This window comes from Scyliorhinus canicula, chromosome 12 (assembly GCF_902713615.1).
Source record: "Scyliorhinus canicula chromosome 12, sScyCan1.1, whole genome shotgun sequence".
Lineage (NCBI taxonomy): Eukaryota > Metazoa > Chordata > Chondrichthyes > Carcharhiniformes > Scyliorhinidae > Scyliorhinus > Scyliorhinus canicula.
This window is the reverse complement of record NC_052157.1, coordinates 23,479,953-23,501,186: the sequence shown is the minus strand read 5'-3', so window position 1 is coordinate 23,501,186 and position 21,234 is coordinate 23,479,953. Positions and strand designations below refer to the sequence as shown.

General features: G+C 43.3%; 1 protein-coding gene across 1 annotated transcript in view; it reads left to right on the top strand.

Annotated features, from left to right (window-relative positions):
• Positions 1–19,179, top strand: part of ap4e1 (adaptor related protein complex 4 subunit epsilon 1) — a 75,704-nt gene extending 56,525 nt beyond the window's left edge. The window contains exons 17-21 of the mRNA XM_038813293.1: positions 2,640–2,877; positions 6,337–6,942; positions 7,532–7,722; positions 10,880–11,040; positions 17,875–19,179. Coding sequence (XP_038669221.1) covers positions 2,640–2,877; positions 6,337–6,942; positions 7,532–7,722; positions 10,880–11,040; positions 17,875–18,035 — 1,357 coding nt within the window. The 3' untranslated portion in view covers positions 18,036–19,179. The remainder of the gene's footprint in view (positions 1–2,639; positions 2,878–6,336; positions 6,943–7,531; positions 7,723–10,879; positions 11,041–17,874) is intronic.
• Positions 19,180–21,234: the final 2,055 nt, after the last annotated feature.

The window sequence follows — 21,234 nt, the reverse complement described above, 5'->3', positions numbered from 1 at the left end:
TAGTTGCAAATGCCAATCAACATTTTCTTCTTGGAAATGAAAGGACTAGGATTTATTTAGCACCTTTCTCTGCTTCAGGATGTTCAGAAGTGATATACAATCAAGTAAATGTTTTTGAAGTCTACTCATTGTTAGATTATAGGTAAACCAGGCTATCCCCAATTTGCGCACACAATTGTCCCATAAATAGCAATAAAGAATGACCAAATAGTCTGTTCTAATGTTGTTTTGGGCATATATAAATGGCATGAACATCAGGAGAATCCCTCTCCTCGTCTCCTCCTCTACCCGAGAGGGGCCTTGGCTTAACAGCCCCGCTCCCCCCCCCCCCCCTCCAAAATGACACCTCCAGCAGAGCACTACTGCACGGCCAACCTAGATGATGCGCTCGATTCTCTGAAGCAGACTTGAATCCACACCTAAAAGTGAGTGTTATTATCGAGCCAAGGCTGACAACGTTGTAAGAAAATTACGTTGCTGTTTTCAATTGGCAGCTTGTTATTAACCACCTTTATCTACATTGTGATAAGCAGCAGTCTTAATGTGATATTTCTTTGTGTGTGAGAATTAAATGTTTAAAAGCTGAGGTTTTGAGGCAATGCAACAAGTGTTGCTTCAAACTTTTGAAACAACTTTTACAATTTGTATATATACGGTCTCAGAATTTAAAAAAAGTCTCGTTCCCACCTCTGTAAACAAAATCTGAAAATTACATTGTGTACTGCAATAAGTAGTACACAATGCCGTACATGTAGTTTTAATCGTATTAAAAATGTCAATCCTAACAAAGCATGCCCTTTGATCTCAATGACATGACCACCAGAATTGGCCATATTTACAATGCTGGTCGATGATTATGACTAGATTCAAAATGTCTGTTGCATTTGAATGTAATAAAACCACTGCAGAATGTGCAGTTATGGATGTGCATTAATCATGGTAATTATGATTAATTGCCATTGGAAATACTAATTAAATAGTTTCATAGTTAATTTAGCTGAGAGTTTATTCCCATGACTCTGCTCAGTTCCTGATTTCAGTCGGGCTATTGTGGTAATTGCTGAATGAAGGTCAGACACTTACAATTGGGAGGGGTATAGCTGTAGGAAAAATTGTCACTTGGGCTACTGACACACTTCTGATCGTCTTGGAAGCAATGTAGGCAAAAATCTGGGTGCAATTGCTTATCTATCTTGCGGACCCCAAAGTAGTAACTTTCCAAAAGAAGACCAATTAAAGGGTCCAATTAAAGGAAGGAAAAAGAAACGACTTGCCTTTAAATAACACCTCTCCCACCTTTGGGATATCATGATTGCCACCAGTAAATTACTTTTGAAGTGTAGTCACTGCAGTAGCATAGGCAAATATAATGGCCAATTTGTCTAAAAATTCCACAAACAGCAGTGAGATTAAAACAGAATAACTGGTCATTTGTGATCCTGGTTGAGGGATAAATGCTGGCCAAGACTCCAGGAGAATGGGCAGCACGGTAGCATAGTCGTTAGCACAATTGCTTCACAGCTCCAGGGTCCCAGGTTCGATTCCCGGCTTGGGTCACTGTCTTTGCGGAGTCTGCACATTCTCCCCGTGTCTGCATGGGTTTCCTCCGTGTGCTCCGGTTTCCTCCCACAGTCCAAAGATGTGCAGGTTAGGTGGATTGACCATGCTAAATTGCCCTTCGTGTCTGAAATTGCCCTTAGTCTTGGGTGGGGTTCCTGGGTTATGGGGATAGGGTGGGGGTGTGGGCTTGGGTCGGGTGCTTTTTCCAAGAGCCAGTGCAGACTCGATGGGCTGAATGGCCTCCTTCTGCACTGTAAATTCTGATTCTAGAACTCCCATGCTCTTTTTGAATAGTGCTATAGGATCTTCCATATTCACTTTTACAAGAAGATACGCTGTGGTTGAAATGTCCAATTTAAAAGGCACTCTCAGTGCTGCACTTGGGTGTTAACTTCGAATCAAGTGCTTAAGTTTCTGGAGTGGGTCTCGAACCTATGACCTCCTGACTGATGCATAAATGCTTCCACTGAGCCAAGGCTGACAAATAGCTTCAAACCCGTACAAACATTAATTGTATTCCATAATGCAATTCTATAACAACCTTTTTCTTTATGCAATGCAAACCTGAAGTGTACCCACTAATTGTTTTGATAGTGGGTGGGCTCTTTAAATTTTCTTCTGGGGGCTACGCATGTGTGGAACCCAAAGCAGCCAACTTGTGTGCAGAAACTTGTGGGGTTGCTGTGTGGCAAGCTGCGAAAATTGTCAGAAAACTTCTTTTTTTAAAAATTTAGAGTACCCAATTCATTTTTTCCAATTAAGGGGCAATTTATCATGACCAATCCACCTACCCTGCACATCTTTGGGTTGTGGGGGTAAAACCCACACAGACACGGGGAGAATGTGCAAACTCCACACGGACAGTGACCCAGGGCCCGGGATTCGAACCCAGGTCCTCAGCGTTACAGTCCCAGTGCTAACCACTGCGCCACCGTGCTGCCCCTTCAGAAAACTTTTAACATTTTGTTTCTTTGTCCGAGCGGTAAACTGTCTACAGTCGTTATTTCTAACAGTGTTGAATAAGGCAGCTTTAGTCACATTTTGGACAAAGCGTATTGAATTTAACCCTCTGTATTTAGTTCAGATAGTCTGAAACTTGATGGAGTAAAGAAAGTGTGGGGTAAGGAAGGCTATCTTCGAAAGAAGAAGGAATCCAAAGACGAAACCGTAGCCAGTCCCAACTCGGAAAGTGATGTAACCGCAGACTTCACCTCCACAGCTGAAAAAACTGCAGGTCTTTCTGCAGAGGAGCATGAAAAGAAGCTTTTGGCATCGTCACTATTTGTCGGGTTAGGATCCAACAATTTAGTCAGTCTGGTAAGTGAACTTTAACGTTACTCTGTACAGATTAACATAAAGTAGAATTATGGCCCAAGTATGAATTACAAAAGGCCCATTATTATCTCAAAAGGAATTATCAGTCTCTTCGTGTTTTTTAATGATACATGGGATAAATAATCAGTAATTAAGTCTTTGAGGGGGTGAATAAAAAAACCTGCAATTTAAGGGATATTGGATTAATCCCATGTCTACGTTTGGCACCTAGTGCTATTGTCAAGCATTTTCATGTTGGATACCGTATTCACGGCCATTCTGTGACATTGGGTGTTGAGGTTTCAGTGATGGCCGTTTGGGGGCATAGTCTTTTCCCACCCCAAATGTGGCTTCATTAACTCTAACTTAACTTGCTCAATGAGAAAAAAGTAGCTCCTTCAGCTGTGCCTGACCTAAAATGTCAATTAGGGATAACTAATATTTTCAGCCATGAACTATGTGCACCTTGAGGTATCATAGAATCCCTACAGTGCAGGAGGCGGTAATTTGGCTTGGGTCTGCACCGATCCTCTGAAAGAGCACCCGAATCCCCCTTCTTATCCCTGTAACCCCATCGAGGGAAAATTTAGCATGGCCAATCCACCTAAGTTGCACATCTTTGGACTGTGGGAGGAAACTGGAGTACCTGGAAGAAACCCACGCAGGCACGGGGAGAATGCGCAAACTCCACATAAGACGGTCGCCCGAGGTCGGGTTTGAACTAGGGTCCCTGGCGCTGTGAGGTACCAGTGCTAACCACTATGCTACCGTGCCATCCCAAGGATGATGGTGGATTGATCAGATCTTGTTGAGTATAAACCCAATTTTCTTTGCTAAGGTGTCAGAGTTTCACCCCCATCTCCCATAAATGGTTATGATGCCAAGCTTGTTACCTGCCACTTCATCTCTTGAATGCCAAATTCACCAACATGTTCAGATCACTGGCCTGTTCAATTCTTAGAACTAGTTGTGCATCACGGTTTACATGTGCAGTAAGAGGGGAGGGTCATGCATTTCTGAAACACCTTTGTGTCCTCGGGAGTTCCGTGCAACAAGTGACTCCATCCAAAAGTAATGCATTACCTTCTGCCTCCTGTGCCAACAGTGCTGCTAATTGAGCCAAGCTATCACCACAGTAGCGAAACTAATGTAATGGATGAGGTGAATGAATCTGACCACTTAAGAGATTGTTTTCTTTTGTGATGACTCTGCATAACCTACTGATTAAACCTAAGAAATCAGTTTGCAAAATTATGTTAGGCATAAATAGTGACTCTCCTGTTTAAAATCTCCCTTGTCCAGATGAACTTTGTGCTACGCAACAACCAAAACTATGTTCTCAAATAAAACCTTTAAAGGCTATTTTTGAGGATATTGGCAGAGTTTATAACCTATGTAATCACTCCAATGGCTGGCCAAAAATCTTACTTTCACAGTTCTAGTAATTGTTAGGACTAATGCCTTGGAATTAATGGTAAACACTCAAAGATGCTGACTGCCAAGTTTTCTTTGGTATTTAAACTTCAGATGTTTGAGTGCCATAATAGGGGAATGTATAAAGACTTATCCACTTTATGATCCATTTTTGGACGGCTGCAAAGTCTGAGTGTTAACCTCAGGTCACTGAACCTGCTTGAAATTTCGTCGCATTCATTTCTGATTAATTTCATGATCTTTCAGGACTATAGTTACTGACTATGCAGCCAGATAACAAAAATACTTTCTTTTCTGGAATCATAATTGCTTTTAACTCCTTGTAATGTTTAAAATCATACTTCCAAGAGGACATATATTTATGCATTCCATGCATGAGTGCTTTGCCTAAAGGCAGCTGCTTGGCTCATTGTGTGCTGACGCTTCATCCTTAGCCCCTTTTCTAGGCAGTTTTTGTTGCTGCTGGATTGCCATTACTTTCCATTCTTGGGCACTGCAGGTAGATAGGTCCCAGGTCTACCTCAGTCAGAAGGGGAATCAAAGTTGATGTTATTCTGAACTATATACTATCCATCCAGCCAACTAAGCAATATGTGTGTATGTTTATGTCTGCACCTATATCGGAGTAGTCAAACTTCCTGAACCTTGGGGCTGCGTGCGATAATCTTAAGACATCGGAGAGCTGCAAAATGCAGGCCACCTTTACAAACACTTTTATTACTATTGTGCACACTTCTGTGAGGAAAGGAGTTCAACAAGAATGTAAGTGCAAATATAAAAATATGAAATTCACCATAGAGTACAGTGATTCACGTGCTGAAAAGTGAAATTGAATCCATGTACCTGTGTCCCACTACAGTAGATTTTTTTTTTACAGTTCTGTTTTGTATTAAACCGTTTCCTCAGTTTCCAGACATGGGCTGCAAGCTGGAGCGAGAGTTGATGAGGGAGCCGGAGCAAATTGCACAGAGTGTCACATGACCCTTTATAAGACTGGCGGGAAACTACGAACGAAATCTTGCAATGGGGCTGGAAGGAATCATTGATCTTAACCCTCCTTTTTCCCAGTGCTGCTGCCTGCTCTTCAGTTCTTCCTCCGTGAAGCTGCCTGTGGTCAAGGCTGCAGCTAGCTGTATACCTTCCTTCAATGCATGTCTCAATGGATTTCACTGCGCAAGGAATGAATCGCACTCTTGTGTGTCAAGTGCTGCATTGGCTTGCGAGTTGTAATTTGAACACTCCGAAGCACAGTTACAAATGAGAAAGAGAAGGGTGGTTTATGGGGCTAGGTCGGGGGAATGGGCCCGGGTGGGTCGGTGCAGACTTGATGGGTTGAATAGTCTCCCAATAGCTTCCTGCACTGTAGGGATTCTATGGTTCAGGGAAATTCAAATGCTGTGGGTCCAGCGGATTTTGAGGGTTAAGACCTATATGAAACATCTGTAGGAATTGCATTTTCTGCACAATTATGGGGCTAGATGGGAATCCTGAGCTTTACATTTTGTTATGGGATTAGCCCAATTGGAAAATCCATTCAAGACATAAACACACAAGCATTTTGCATAGTGTAAATATTGCAGATAGTGCAATTGATCCAGTGAGGTTATTAATTGGGATTGTTTCTGTTACTTGAGTAAATCTCCAAACTAAATCATAGTGACCAATTACTGAATATGATTCTTTTTCGTTCACGATGGTTGCCTATCACACAGTCATGCATCATTTGCCATCTATTCCAAAAATTTACCACATTATAAAAGCCTAATGAGCAACTTGAGCAATATCCCTGTAGTTTCTGTGCAACAGAAGAGTAATGCTAATTATCTCGTCTGAATTTCTGATAACCTGAAAGGGACTCTTTGCTAAATTACTTTTAAAATAAATCTGAGCACCATTCTCTTCCAGCACAGGAAGTGTGTTTTAGTGTGCATGCATTCACCTGAATAAGCATATTTGACTAATGCTGTTTAGCAATTTCAAGAATTAAAAAGAAAAAATGCAACGTCTCCATTTCTGCAATCTTTCTAGATGGGGAAAAATCAGAGCACTGCTCAGAAGTTTCGGAGAAAATCAAAAATTGTCGAGGGGCAAAATAGCTATGAAAGGACGATGAGTACACAGAAGGCAATTGTTCCACCCCTTGCTCAAATTCCAAACCTCATGGATAATGTCCTAGAAAGCTGTAGTCCCTTCCAAGAAAGTAAAGCGATGCTTTTAAGGAAAACCGCATCTGACTCTGCTGAGGTCCCCACCGAAGAGCCTGCCCAAGAATCTGACAAAGCGTGGGATCCAAGAGACAACTTGAAGACAATCCGAGCTGTGCCTTCAGCATCAAAGGAATCCATTTCAGGTCTATTTGCAGGTGGAAATGTTGACATTGTGCAGCCTGCAAATTGTAACTCTGCCCTTGTGGCTCATGAACCGACCTCCAGTCTGCCTCCACGTTTGCCCGTGGAATTTGCTGAACATCCTCATTCAAAGTTTGAGCTCATTTGTGCCAATGAAAATATAGCTTTGTTTTCCTGTAAAGTTTGGAAAGAGGACTGTCTGCTCATAGTCCTGTTTTTTACTAACCGCAGCAGTATAGAAGTTACCAATGCAACGGTCAACTTTGCATTAACTGACGAATTGCAGGTAAATATAATCTGGCAGTGGTGTTATGCAATTAGATTTTGGGTAATTTTCTGAAATTAAATTTTGTTAGTTATAATATCTTTGAATGGTAATTGGAAGTAAATTTTAAGAATCACGAGTTGACCATTAATTGGATTTCTGGTAAACATGACTTTTTAAAAAAAACCTTTAATGCCGGTCATGTGGAATTCTGATATAAGAGCCACAATTGTATCACAGTAAGTTGCAACTTCAGAATTGACTCAACCGTAAATTTGTGACGTAAAATGAACTTTTGCACTTGTTCGCATTTTACTACTTTTTCTTGGAATTTACACATACCATTGCTCAGCTGGCAGATCAGGCATGCAATGCGCTGCCTAATAGCTTCATGCTAAGGAGGATTTGGGAGGAAAAGTGTTTGTCCTCCTCTCAGGCTCATGTGTGGATGGATGAAGCGCAATAAGGAGGTTACAATGCGGAGGTTCACTTGCAAATCGTAAACACTTGCGTTGCACACCATCTTACCCAATCATATTTTTGTTGTTTAAATGTGATAATCCTGTGCATTTATAATTTTAGCACTATTAACGCCTTTATGATCGCGCAGGCTTGCGAGAGCACAGACTTCCCTTTTCCTCTGGTGGAATCCCAGGCTACTGTCAAATGTCAGCTCTGTCTGCAGATGATGAAACCTTGTGCCCGGGTGCTACTTACAGGGCGCGTTACCTATCATCTAGAGACTAGTCAGCATATCCAGGAGGAATTTGCACTGGCCCTATTCTTAACTGATTTCATCAGGTATGAGAGCAGTGAGGAGCAAAATGATTGTTTCTTTTAAATTGTTTTTTGTAACAAAACTAATTGCCTGCAGTCAAAGAAATTTGCTCATTGCACTTTTGAATTCCCTTTGCAGATTTTAAGATATTGATGCATTCTGTTGGGATATTTACTGAGTGTTTTTGTACTGAATTATGGAATTGTTAAGGCGCCGAAGGAAGCCATTTGGCCTATCGTGTCTGCATCTGCTCTCCAAATGAGCCTCATGATTTAGTGTCATTCACTCCCCCCACCACCACCACCACCACCATACCCTTGTATATTGTTTCTATACAAATGACCTAATGCTCTCGATAGAATGCTTCAATTGAACCTGCCTCCAACGCACTTCCGGGGAGTGCATTTCTCATTGTTGAAGTGGATTTGAAGATGTTTGTTGGAACTTATTCATTTCCAGTATGTCACTGTGCAATTTCAGTTATAGTTCTTGGCACTTGTGCACATGCTCATCATGACACAGTAGCACAGTAGTTAGTACTATTGCTTCACAGCACCAGGAACCCGGGTTCAATTTCCAGCTTGGGTCACTACCTGTGCGGGTCTGCACATTCTCTCTGTGTCTGCGTGGGTTTCTTCCGGGTGCTCCAGTTTCCTCCAACAAGTCCCGAAAGACGTGCTTGTTGGGAGAATTGGACATTCTGAATTCTCTCTGTGTACCCGAACAGGTGCCAGAGTGTGGCGATTAGGGGATTTTCACACTAACTTCATTGCTGTGTTAATGTAAGTCTACCTGTGACACCCAAAGATTATTATGACAGAATATCTGTAACAGAAGGTTCAAAACCAACTGGCAATTAATGGTCCTGAATAAATTGGGCCTGAGTATGCAAATTCCAGGTATACAGGAGCATTAGCACTAAATCATGTTGTGTTGGGGTGTGTAGGCATTTTTGTCCCTTAATAGATGTTTAATGTTGTTCTAGAGCTCCTGTTACCACCCCCTGGCGAATGTGATTTGTGAACTACCATCTATTGGCCCTAATTTTGTTAGTTGGACGATTAAAATATCATAATCTTTATTGTCACAAGTAGGCTTACATTAACACTGCAGTGAAGTGACTGTGAAAATCCCCTAGTCACCACATTTCCGGCACCTGTTCGGGTACACTGAGGGAGAATTCAGAATGTTCAATTCACCTAACAAGCACGTCTTTCGGGATTTGTGGGAGGAAACCAGAGCACCCAAAGGAAACTCACGCAGACACGTCACTTTTTTTTTAAGTCACTTTTTCCAAGCTGATGAAATCCATTTCGGGAGACAAAAGGGTTCAAAAATCATTTGAGGTTTCATAGAATTTAGAGTGCAGAAGGAGGCCATTCGGCCCATCAAGTCTGCACCGGCTCTTGGAAAGAGCACCCTACCCAAGGTCAACACCTCCACCCTATCCCCATAACCCAGTAACCCCACCCAACACTCAGGGCAATTTTGGACACTAAGGGCAATTTAGCATGGCCAATCCACCTAACCTGCACATCTTTGGACTGGGAGGAAACTGGAGCACCCGGAGGAAACCCACGCACACACTGGGAGGATGTGCAGATTCCGCACAGACAGTGACCCAAGCCGGAATCGAACCTGGGACCCTGGAGCTGTGAAGCGATTGTGCTGTCCACAATGCTACCGTGCTGCCCTGAGGTTTTTGACTTGTCCACCTGGTTTTGCTAAGCGTTACCACCAGAGCCTAATCATTTTCTGTTACAGCACCAGGTGTTAGTTTAACTTTCTGTGTTCCTCCAAATGGTGTACAAATTTTAGCTGTCTTGCTGTGAGGAGCTGCCACCTGGAGTCCAGGTGCTGCCACACAGGAAGAGAGCAAATCATAACTGAAGGAAGAATTCATTTGAGCCACACTTTGACATCCCATAACAACCAAATCGTCAGATGAAGATGGTTGACATGTTTGGACCATATCTGTCTAATTACTCTATAAATGAGAGCATCATTGTTTGGGGGAGTATTTGTTGTCTGTCAATAGTTATCTTTTGTTTTTATGTCTTGTGTTTAACGAACTACAAAATAATTGTGTAAGATCAAAAATACCTTTTAAGAATGCTTTCATTTTACTGTGTCTTAATCACAATCAAATAGATAGATTTACCAGCTGTAAGGTGATTGAGTGATTTGGACATCACCCAAAAAAGAAGTGACCTTACTAAGATGCACAAGATTCTCAAGGTAGATGCTGAAAGGTTGTTTTCCTTTTGTGGGGGAGTCTAGGACCAAGGGCATAATCTCAGACCCAGGAGTCACCCATTTAAGACAGAGGTGAGGAGGAATTTCTCTCCGAGGGCAGTAAATCTGTGGAATTCTTTACCACAGAGGGTTGGTCGTTAAGTGTGTTCAGGGCTGAGACAGACAGATTTTTAATCAGTGAGGGAATCGAGGGTTATGGGGTTAGGGTGGGAAAGTGGAGTTGCGGATTCTCGCATCAGATTAGTCGTGATCTCATTGACCGGTGGAGCAGACTCAGGGGGCTGAATGCCTCAAACGTCTTATGGCCTTATAAAACCTTATGCCAGTTGTGACGGAATGACATTGGCTGGGTTCCTTTTTTAATGAAAAATGCTGGATAAAGAAAAAATGCAGGGCAATATTTGCAAGGCATTGAATTCCTTTGTGCCTATGGGAATCGTGTGGCACAGAAAGAGGCCATCATGTCATGCCAGCTCTTTTATAGGGCCTGTTTCCCAGCTCTTTCTGTGCGAGGATCAATGTCTCTAAATAGTATGTGAGCGAATACCCATTTTGCACCCATGCTGGAGATGAATGTTGACTCATTTGCCTTTTCGACAGCCCAGAAAAAAGGTTTTGATAGTGATAACCAAGATGGGATCAGATCATTTTTGGGAAAATTTGTTTTCAGCACTTCCTTTTATTGAGTCAGAGAAAGGGAACCCCTCTTAAAGCAGATGCTGGGCAGCATACCAAGCTGCAATGCTGATTGTTTAATTCCTGCAGCTATTAATAACTGAATAAAATTAATATGTTGCCCAATTATTTAGCAATTCACTGATACTTTTCTGATAAACCCCATGAAATTAATTTGAGGGAAAATAAGAATTAATGTTCTCATTTGATGAGCGCTCTGGCTTCACTCACTTTGTCTGTTTGTTCCAGGCCATTAAAACTGACCACTGAAGAGTTTGGGCACCTTTGGCTTTCGCTTACCAATGACGTGAAACAAAATCTTAGCTTTACATCAGATTCACCTGAAGCTCTAACTGTGGCACTTCGCACACTGCAGCAAGAGCTGAAGCTACATATTGTGGATATTATAGGTAAATGTCTGTTAATTGTGTAGCTTCTTGAACTGAAATTATATACAAACAGTCAACATTATATGTAAACCTGGCCTGAGAGCATTTCCTGTTATACTATAGTCAGATTATTGTTTTTTTTTTCACTTCTAGTCAATTTCTCTCTGCTGTTAGCTTCTCCTCGAACAGGCGCCGGAATGTGGCGACTAGGGGCTTTTCACAGTAACTTCATTGAAGCCTACTTGTGACAATAAGTGATTTTTATTTTCATTTTTTCATTTTCCTGCAAAAGTTGACTCTTTGCTGGTGAATAATTCTAAAGACAATGGTTGACCTCTAGCGTAGGGCAGGTACAGTGGTTAGCACTGCAACCTCACAGCAGCAGGGACCCAGATTCAATCCCGACCTCCGATGACTGTGTGGAGCCTGCACTTTCTCCCTGTGTCTGCGTGGGTTTCCTCCGGGTGCTCCGGTTTCTTCCCAAAGATGTGCAGGTTAGATGGATTGGCCATGCTAAATTGCCTCACAGTATCCAAAAGGTTAGGTGGGGTTACTGTGTTATGGGGATAGGATGGGGTGGGGGAATGGGCTCACATAGGATGCTATTTCGGAGGGTGGGTGTAGATTCGATGGGCCGAATGACTTTGATTCTATCATCCATATGCACACATTTTCCATTAATCTCGAGAGTCATCCTCATGTAGGTTGCAAGTTTAAAATTGTACACAATACTTCAAAATTTCCCCCCCTTCAAATAAAGAGAAACACCTACAAACCTTTTAAACCACACACGTGTAGCATAAAGAATTTGTTCATTCCTTTTTTCTCTACCTTTCTTCCAATTTTCTGTCTTCCTTCCCACGCACACTGCTTTAAAAATTACCTAAATAGTAAAAAGAAAAAAATGGCACAGCAAGTTAAAAATATTCATAAAAGCTCTTTCCAAATATTTGAATAGATCGTCCTGTTGATTTGGATACATTTGACCCTGGCCAATTTCTCTGTGGTGAACAGTGGACTGCAGTGACCTTGTGTTTGGCGTCAGAAGGCATGTTCTGGTAACCTAAATCTGTGGATGCAGCAAGTTGGATACTTGGCCAGTAGATGTCAGCTGCAGACTATTAAGACACCACTTTGCTCAGAATCGCCACTGATGAAAGTGATGACTATGTCTAGCCAGGGATCAAACCAAATCATTTCCAAGGAGGGCAATAGTTCAGTGTAACATTTCTTACCACATTGGGAAATCTTCCGATCCTCAATTTTTGAATAGCCTTCTCATCTGTTTCATTATGGTTGTGAGACCCAGAGCCGGGATTGAACCTGGGACCTCGTGCTGTGAGGCAGCAGTGCTAACCACTGTGCCACTGTGCTGCCCTTTGCAGCTCCCTTTTGGAAAGGAACATGTTGCTCTGAGATGTCAGTACATTGGAGGATTGTGTATTTAACATTTTATGTACCTATCAAAGTTTTACCTGACTTAATCAGATGCTTTGATTCATTAAGCTGATATTAGTAAACAAATACATAGTGTATTCCCATTAGCGTAATCTGCCTTTTCATTCACCTGAGGCGTTTATCCATTTCGAATACCCGTATTCATGATCTTAAAAAAACTTTCCAGTTAAGGGGCAATTTAGCGTGGCCAATCCATCTACGCTGCACATCTTTGGTTGTAGGTGTGAGACCCACACAGGCATGGGGAGAATGTGCAAACTTCACACGGATGGTGACCTGGGGCTGGGATCGAACCCAGGCCCTCGATGTCGTGAGGCAGCAGTGCAAACCACTACGTCAACGTGCCCCCCTTACCCTTATTTATTCTCAATAAACTACAGTGGAAGTGCATTTGATCTTGACATTTGATTAGAAACCACAGCTACATATGCTTATGGCAGTTATGATCTGCAGACACTAAAGGCTTAGTTTGAAAGGCTCTCTCATTTTAAAATGATAGTGGGACACCTCTGTTTTAGTTTGCACTGCATGACTACCTTCCACAAGGGTCAGTGGCATGGCCCATTTTGTTGAAAAATACTTTTTAGCCTCACGGATTTTGAAATGTCTTTATCCTTCGATTATCTCTCTTTACCCAACCCCATCCCACCTCAGACACGTATCTTTCCTTCAGCTTCTTGTGTATCAATGTTTTGCTTATTTTTGTTTTACTTTTTCCATTTATCACTCTGTCCTTCCCCCCCCCCCCCCCTCCCCTCCCACTCACCTATCCAGTTTTCTTAGCTTATTTTTTAGTTTCATCTCTTATTTTCTTTCCACTGTGCATAATCCCTGATGGAAACAATGTAGAAATAGTTGAGGAAGCACATTGTAAGAATACATTTTTTTTTAAAAAGACTCCATGCTGGGCTTGATGAGTGTTTCTACTTTGCTGAAAATGGCTCCCTTTATGATTTGGGTGCCCTATTTATTATCTGCCTTAGTTGAATTGATTTTGAATGGGGAAAGTATGGCAAAGCATAATGCTTAAACACATGCAATGCAAGTAAATAACTTGTTTCTTTCCGAGATCTTGTGCCTGTTTGATAGCTAAACTTATCCTTCTGAGCATTACAGACAGAAACCCAATCCTATCCTTGTCTGCTGTTCTCAGGCCTTCACATTTCAGATCGCAATCATGAGCTCCACTCTTGACTGATTTTTTTTTTCCCCCACCCCTTCCCCTGAGGCCCCTTATGACCTCCAACCATTGTCTCGCTGACAGCCAACTCATCTCCGAGCAGGAGTCTTGCTGCTCTGCACGGCCCAGCCCTGGACAATGGGCTTGACAGTGAGGATTGGAGAAGCCACCTTAATCTAATCTATTTCCAAAGAGTAGCTTTTTGATTGAGTTTTTAAAAAGCAGTTGGAATGAATGAATTACTGCATCATTGAAGTTGGGACGCCTTGGTGAAGTTTGTGCAGGTCATTGGTGAGGCCACACTCAGAATACTATGTGCAGTTCTGGTCACCCCATTATAGAATGGATATTATTAAACTAGAAAGAGTGCAGAAACAATTTACTGAGATACTAACGGGACTTGATGGTTTGATTTATAAGGAGAAGTTGGAATGACTGGGACTTTTTTCCCAGGAGCATAGGAGGCTTAGGGGTCATCTTATAGAGATGTGTAAAGTAATGAGGGGCATAGATAAAGTAGATAGTCAACATCTTTTCCCAAAGGTAGGGGAGTCTAAAACTAGAGGGCATAGGTTTAAGGTGAGAGGGGAGATGTAGAAAGGGGTCCAGAGGGGCAGTTTTCTCCTGCAGAGGCTGGTGAATATCTGGAACGAGCTGCCAGAGGCTGGAGTAGAGGTGGGTACAATCTTGTCTTTTAGGGCAGCATGGTGGTTAGCATAAATGCTTTACAGCTCCAGGGTCCCAGGTTCGATTCCGGCTTGGGTCACTGTCTGTGCGGAGTCTGCACGTCCTCCCCGTGTGTGCGTGGGTTTCCTCCGGGTGCTCTGGTTTCCTCCCACAGTCCAAAGATTAGGTTTAGGTGGATTGGCTATGCTAAATTGCCCTTAGTGTCCTAAAAAAAAGGTTAATTGGGGGTGGGGGGGGGGGGGGGGGGGTTGTTGGGTTACTGGTATAGGGTGGATACGTTGACTTGAGTAGGCTGATCATTGCTCGGCACAACATCAAGGGCCGAAGGGCGTGTTCTGTGCTGTACTGTTCTATCTATCTATAAAAAACATTTAAGAGGGATATGGGCCAAATAGAGGTAATTGGGACTAGCTTAATGGTAAAAGTTGGGCCGAACAACCTGTTTTCATACTGTAAACCTCTATGATTCTAATTAAGATGTTGACCATAACTGTCACCATCCCATCAGTCCAGGAGGAAGAGGTAGAAGAGGAAAGTTTGCAACTTGAAACCACCTTCACTGCTTCCTTTTGTTTTTACTGTTCATTGTTCGGAGTTTCTAATTTAACATCGTTATTAGACAAATATTGTGATCCCAGACCTGACCCCAACAGTGGCGAGGGTACTGGACCGAAACCCTAATATTTTAGTAAGACTGCGGAAAGAATACTTCACTCCAGGATTGATTGCACAAAGAACTGGGGATTTGGAATTTGAATACAGAACTTTATTATTAACACAGTATTAAAATGTTTAACATCATACCCGGAAATAGCTTGCAATTACCATTTAAACAATACTACTAAATACAACAGTGTTCTTCAAACTCGGGGGCCCGACCAGCGGGTGGGTCGCGGGCGGGTGTCGGGAGGATCGCGGCGCTCCCGATCGCGCAAATCCCCGTGCAGCGGCCGGCTTTTAATAACGCCGGCTGCAAGTGGCCTTTAAAATGGCTGCGAATATGTAAAAAAAATATTTGGCCGCATTGCGCATGCATGATCATCGGCGCGCATGCGCAGTGCGGCCGCTATTTTATTTTGGTGGGAGTCTCAGTGTGAGGGTCTCTCCCTCCCACCCCGGAAGCGCGCTGTTGGCGGGGTTTGTTCGAAGCGGTGACGCTGCAACAGGCTGTGAGGCGGGGTTTGGAGTGGGTAAGCTGCCTGGGGAGTGGAGCTGGGGCTGGGGCTCCGGCTGCAGTTTGTGGTGAGCAAAGCCTCGGTGCTGAATTGTTTTGGGTTTGTCCCGGGCCCGGGAGCGCCTCATCCTGGGGCCGCGCTGCCAAGCGATAGGCGGCCCCGCATCTCCCCCACCCCCGTTCCGAACACACCGGCCTCTCGGCGGGGCTGCTCCCCCTCTCTGCCCGGATCAGCCACCCGGCCCAGGTGGAATTAAGGACCCTCTCCCCCTCTCTCCCCCCCCCCCATCCCCAGTGTGCCCCCTCTCCCCATCCCCAGTGTGCCCCCTCTCCCCACCCCCAGTGTGCCCTCTCCCCCCAGCCCCAATGTGCCCCTCCACCAGTATGCCCACTCAGCCCCCATCCTGCCCTCTCCCCCACCCCCATCCTGCCCTCTTCCCCCACCCCCATCCTGCCCTCTTCCCCCATCCCCATCCTGCCCTCTCCCCCCCACCCCCATCCTGCCCTCTCCCCGCCACCCCATCCTGCCCTCCCCAGCGTGCCCTTTCTCCCATCCAGTGTGTGCTCTCTCTTCTCCCCCCGGACTGCCCATTCCGGTGCCCAGTTCCCTCCCTCTCTGTGGCTCCGGCCCCTCCCACGCCGCTATTTTTTTTAACGGTCGCAGCTTTTTGTTTTACAAGTTCGGGGGGTTTTTATTCATTTATTTTATTCATTTAATATTTATTTTTTTCATTTATTTTATTCATTTCATTTTTTATTTTTGTTTTACAAGTTAGGGGGGGGGGAGTTATTTGATAAAATTTTACAGGAATAAAATGCAGAACTTTGGACAGATGGAGACTCCATACTTTCCGACACTGGAAGGCTTCACCTTCATCCAACAGGTTCCATTGTGTACGAGGGCCAAAGGGACCCAAACCATTTCCTCCATTTTTATCAGCAGCAAACAAGGTAAGAGAAAATGGTGGGTCGCTCAGGTCGGCCGGCGTGCGTCGCTCGGGTCGGCCGATTGGTAAAAATGGGTCCCTGGAAAAAAAGTTTGAAGAACATTGAAATACAGTATATACAATACCTGTAATTACTATCTCTATTCCCAAATAAACAACAAGAAAATAAAAAAAACATACAGCTCTCAATCCATCCTACATCCCAATGGCACAGAGCAATACTTGCTTTCCAGAACAGATTTGGCTCCTGTCAGAACCCCTGCAGACTCTGGCTGGATGCTTTCAAAAAGCTGTTTCGACTAATTTGTTTCAGCTTCCCCCTTGTCCTCAGACAAGTCTGCACTGCTTCAAATACTATTATTTATTTTTTTTAACTGTCCTGCTTAAACTGTGAGAGCAAAATATATTCCTTCTGGTCTAAAGGGTTCGCCAGATCGGAACGCAAAAGCTTTCTCAAAATCTCTGAATACCTTAGATCCATCCAGAAATGACAGCATCTCCCCAAGCTGAAAATAAATTAACCCCGCAAGCTGAAAACGCTAACTGCTCAGGGACCCCCCCCCCCCCCCCCCCCCCCCCCACGCTAACTGCTCAGGGACCCCCCCCCCCCCCCCCGGTCAAACAATAGTGCAGCTTTATGGTCTTGCAAAGCAAGATTCTTTTAAAAGCTGACTATCGCAGTCAAACACACACTAACCCAGGCTTTTAACCCTTAAATTGCCAAATGTTTATAATGCAATATATCTAAAATCCTGCATTCGTCACACAAAGTTTACATTTATGTTTTTTGTTCATTTACGCTTGAGTAAGGGTGGCACAGTGGTTGGCACTGCTGCTTCACGGCGCTGAGGACCCAGGATCGATCCTTTGTCACTGTCCGTGTTGAGTTTGTGCATTCACCCTCCTGTCTGCGTGGGTCTCACCCCCACAACTCAAAAGATATGCAGGATTAGGTGGATTGGCCACACTAAATTGCTCCTTAATTGGAAACATTTTTCAAAAAGAGAAACATTTAAATTACGTTCAAGTTTTGGGTGGGGGTGGAGGGGGAAGAAATGATTTCCAGTTAACCACATGATCGACGGTGCGTGACTTGTCCTCAGCTCATGGTATGTTGTGAGTGAGCAGGTGTGAATGAGCTTGCACTCCCTTTCCTGGAATGCTGTGGCACCTTTCTCCACATGAAGTATGTTGCTATGTAGTACTCCGGCTGGAATCTGTTGGCATAGTCTCTGTTCAGCTGCTGATGAATGTGATAAACCACAAGCGACAAACCTCAGTTTGCATTTGGTACTGCAATGATGGCCGTTAGATAGAGATTGAAGAAAGCAAGCCGTGTCACACACAGTTGTTTTCACCGTGCTGGGTTCAGAGCATTTGTCCACGTTAACTATTTCTTTTATCTGCAGGAGCAGAAGGGATTGTGGCATGTCAACTGCTTCCATCAACCTCCTGTTTACTTCACTGTCGTTTTCATGCTGGGATTTTATCGGTGTGGCTTCGATCAGGTTGCTGTGTTCTTCCAGACTGTTTGCTGTACGAATGTCAAAAGGTGATCCAGAAACTTTAACTTCAGCAAAGGCCCAAGCCAGAAATAAAACTAACTTCCGTTAACTTAAACTGTGGTTTGCAGAGGTTGTTCACTAGATTGGACTCGAGATGACTGAGATGGTTGACTTCTTGTCGAAGATCAGTGAAGATTGGTTGTTCTGGAACACAAACACGATAAGAGCAGTGGCTAACCACATTCAGCTGCTGAGTAAGAACATTTTGTAATGATGGAAACTACCTGAAGCAGCAGCTACTTAACTTTTTTTTTTGAGTTTTTTGATAGATTTGTCTTCCTGGTGGTTTCTCAGATGTTTCATTTTGATATAATTCCCAGAGTATTTTTTTAGAACGGAAATTCCAGTTGAGACTTTGACTAATATAAAAATGCAGCAGTGAAATTCTGATTAAGCGCTGGAGGACATGAGATAAAACATTTCGCAACCATATTTGAAATTTTGGACATGTTGGGATCGATGAAACAAATGCACAGTTTCCTACTTTTTTGCTAAATGCCCGGAGTCTTTAAACACTGTAGCGTGTTTGCAAGCAAAGGTTCTCATTTTAAAGTTCCACCGAAGTGCACGCCAATTTATTCTGCCTGCGATACAACTTGAAGTTAGTTACCTATTCAAATACCTGAAGTATTTTCGACACTCAAACCGTTGATGTCGTCTTATTTTTTTTAATATTTGGAGCACAGAAATAGTTAAACCTGTATTTTCTAATTGAGCATTTTGGACCTTGTTTGCTATGGTTAGATCTAAAATACTGGGAGCTGTAAAACAATATACTTGTACAAAGCAAAGGTTTTACTGTTCCAGCGTTCAACTTCTAACTAATTCATTACGAGAGCTCAACTGGTTTGTTGCCCTATAAATGAGTTTGCTTCTTATTTCTTGCACTGTGGACACGATAAAAGTAATAATCAGGAAAGTCTTTTCATACTGTTCCAGATCAGCACTGCATGTAATTTGATGGTGTTTATTGAAGATTAACCCAAAGCCTTATGTTTGTACAGTATAAAAGCCCAGATTTATTTGCACCTGTGGTACAACCTCCCTATTTAATAATGAATATATATATTAAATCATATTGTATTATGGTTTTATTATGGTTCTTATATGCACCTGTAATTTAATAAACATACCCCCATGCTTAAAATGTTTCTGGCATATTGCTACTAAGTCTATCCTATTTTGCATTTTGCTGTTATTGATTGTGTTATGAATCATACTTTGAATAACTTCACCTCCGGTTGCATTTGTTTGGCTTCAGCAACAGCACAGCCAACCAGGTGTGATGGTGCCGCATTGATACCGTGCTTTCGAAACTGAAAATGTCATGGTTTCTTTTGTAATTATTCAATTTGTGGTGAAATATCTGCAGGTGGCAAGGTGGCACAGTGGTTAGCACTGCTGCCTTACTGCGGTTGGGACCCCCGGGTTCAGTTCCTTGGGTGACTATCTGTCTATGTGTGGAGTTTGCACGTTCTCCCTGCATCTGCGTGGGATTCCTCCGGTGCTCTGGCTCCTCTCTTTTCCACATCCCCCTCCACCCAGCTTTTGTCTTCCCTACTTTCTCTCTCTCTCTTCCCCCCCCCCCCCCTTCCCCCGTGCCCAGAAATAGGTGGGGTTACCAGGAGAGGGTGGAGGATTGGCCCTAGGTCGGGTGCTCTTTCAGGGGCCAGTGTAAACTCGATGGGCCGAATACCCTCCTGCATGATAGGGATTTTATGGAGTCTTCTAACATTCTTTCCCTTCCCTCCCATGCATATGCATGAATTATGTACTCTGCAAAAGAATAGCCTTTGAATTTGATCTACATTACCTTTTAAAGACCTTTGTTTAAATGTTAAGACCTTAAAAACTAGCAAAAATGAAACAGGTTCATTGGCTATTTATCTCAGTTATTTGGCTGGTATTTTTCTCGTGCAGGTTAATTGCTAAATTTAACAGTAAAGCAGCCACTGCTCACCAAATAGTTGTGTGTTAAAATGCTATGTAAATTCAAACCTAATCAAAGTTGACTATGGGAATTATGGTCCCATTTATTCCTTTATCAGAGTGTCGGCTTCATCAGCTGCGGCTGGTTTAGCTCACTAAGCTAAATCGCTGGCTTTTAAAGTAGACCAAGCAGGCCAGCAGCACGGTTTGATTCCCGTACCAGCCTCCCCAGACAGGCGGTGGAATGTGGTGACCAGGGGCTTTTCACAGTAACTTCATTGAAGCCTACTCATGACAATAAGTGATTTTCATTTCATTTAATTTCTTCAAATACAGTTAATGAAATGATTAGTGCAAGTGAAATCAGATTTTTAAAAATACTCGATGGGTTGCCATCGTCTATGGCAGCATAGATTATCAATGTGGCCAAATTATGATCCATCTGCATGGCACTGATTTTTCCACTATCAAATATTTATTTTGAATACATTTAAAGATAGGAGTCACAAAATGTAATGCATTTATGAACCCTGGCTGTGGGGCTTTAGTGTCCATCGCCTGGAATAGCTCAATAACATCGCTACTGGCCGAGTCCTGAAGGTCATAGGTGCCAGACAGCATGTAGCAGGTGGTGAGGGAACCAATACGAAGGGAACACTACTTGACCTAGTTTTCACTAATCTACTTGTCTCGGATGTATTTGTCCATTCCAGTATTGGTAGGAGTGACCAACGCGCAGCTCTTGTGGTACCGAAGGCAGTCTTTACATTGAAGATCTTCTTCATCGTGTTATGTGATACTGCCATCATACTAAATGGGGTAGATTCAGAACCGATCTAGCATGTGTGGGCATCCATGAGGTGCTGGGAACATCGGCAGCAGCAGAATTCAATTGCAACCTGGAACCTTATCACCTGGCATATCCCTCATTCTGCCATTGCCATCCGAGGGGGGACGGAGAGAGAATCAGCCCTGGTTCAATGAATAGTGCAGGGGAGCATAACAGGAACAGCACCAGGCATACCGAAAAATAAAGTGCTTACCTGGTGAAATTAGACACAGGACTACTACCATGCCAAGCAGTAGATGCAGCATACAATAGAGCTAAGCACTCTGACAAGCAATGGATGTGAAGTGTTGCCAAATTGCGAATAGTGGTGGATAATTAATCAACAAATCGGAGAACATAAGAACTAGGAGCAGGAGTAGGCAATTCAGCCCCTCGAGCCTGCTCCACTATTTAGTACAATCAAGGCTGATGTCCTTTCTGCCTTA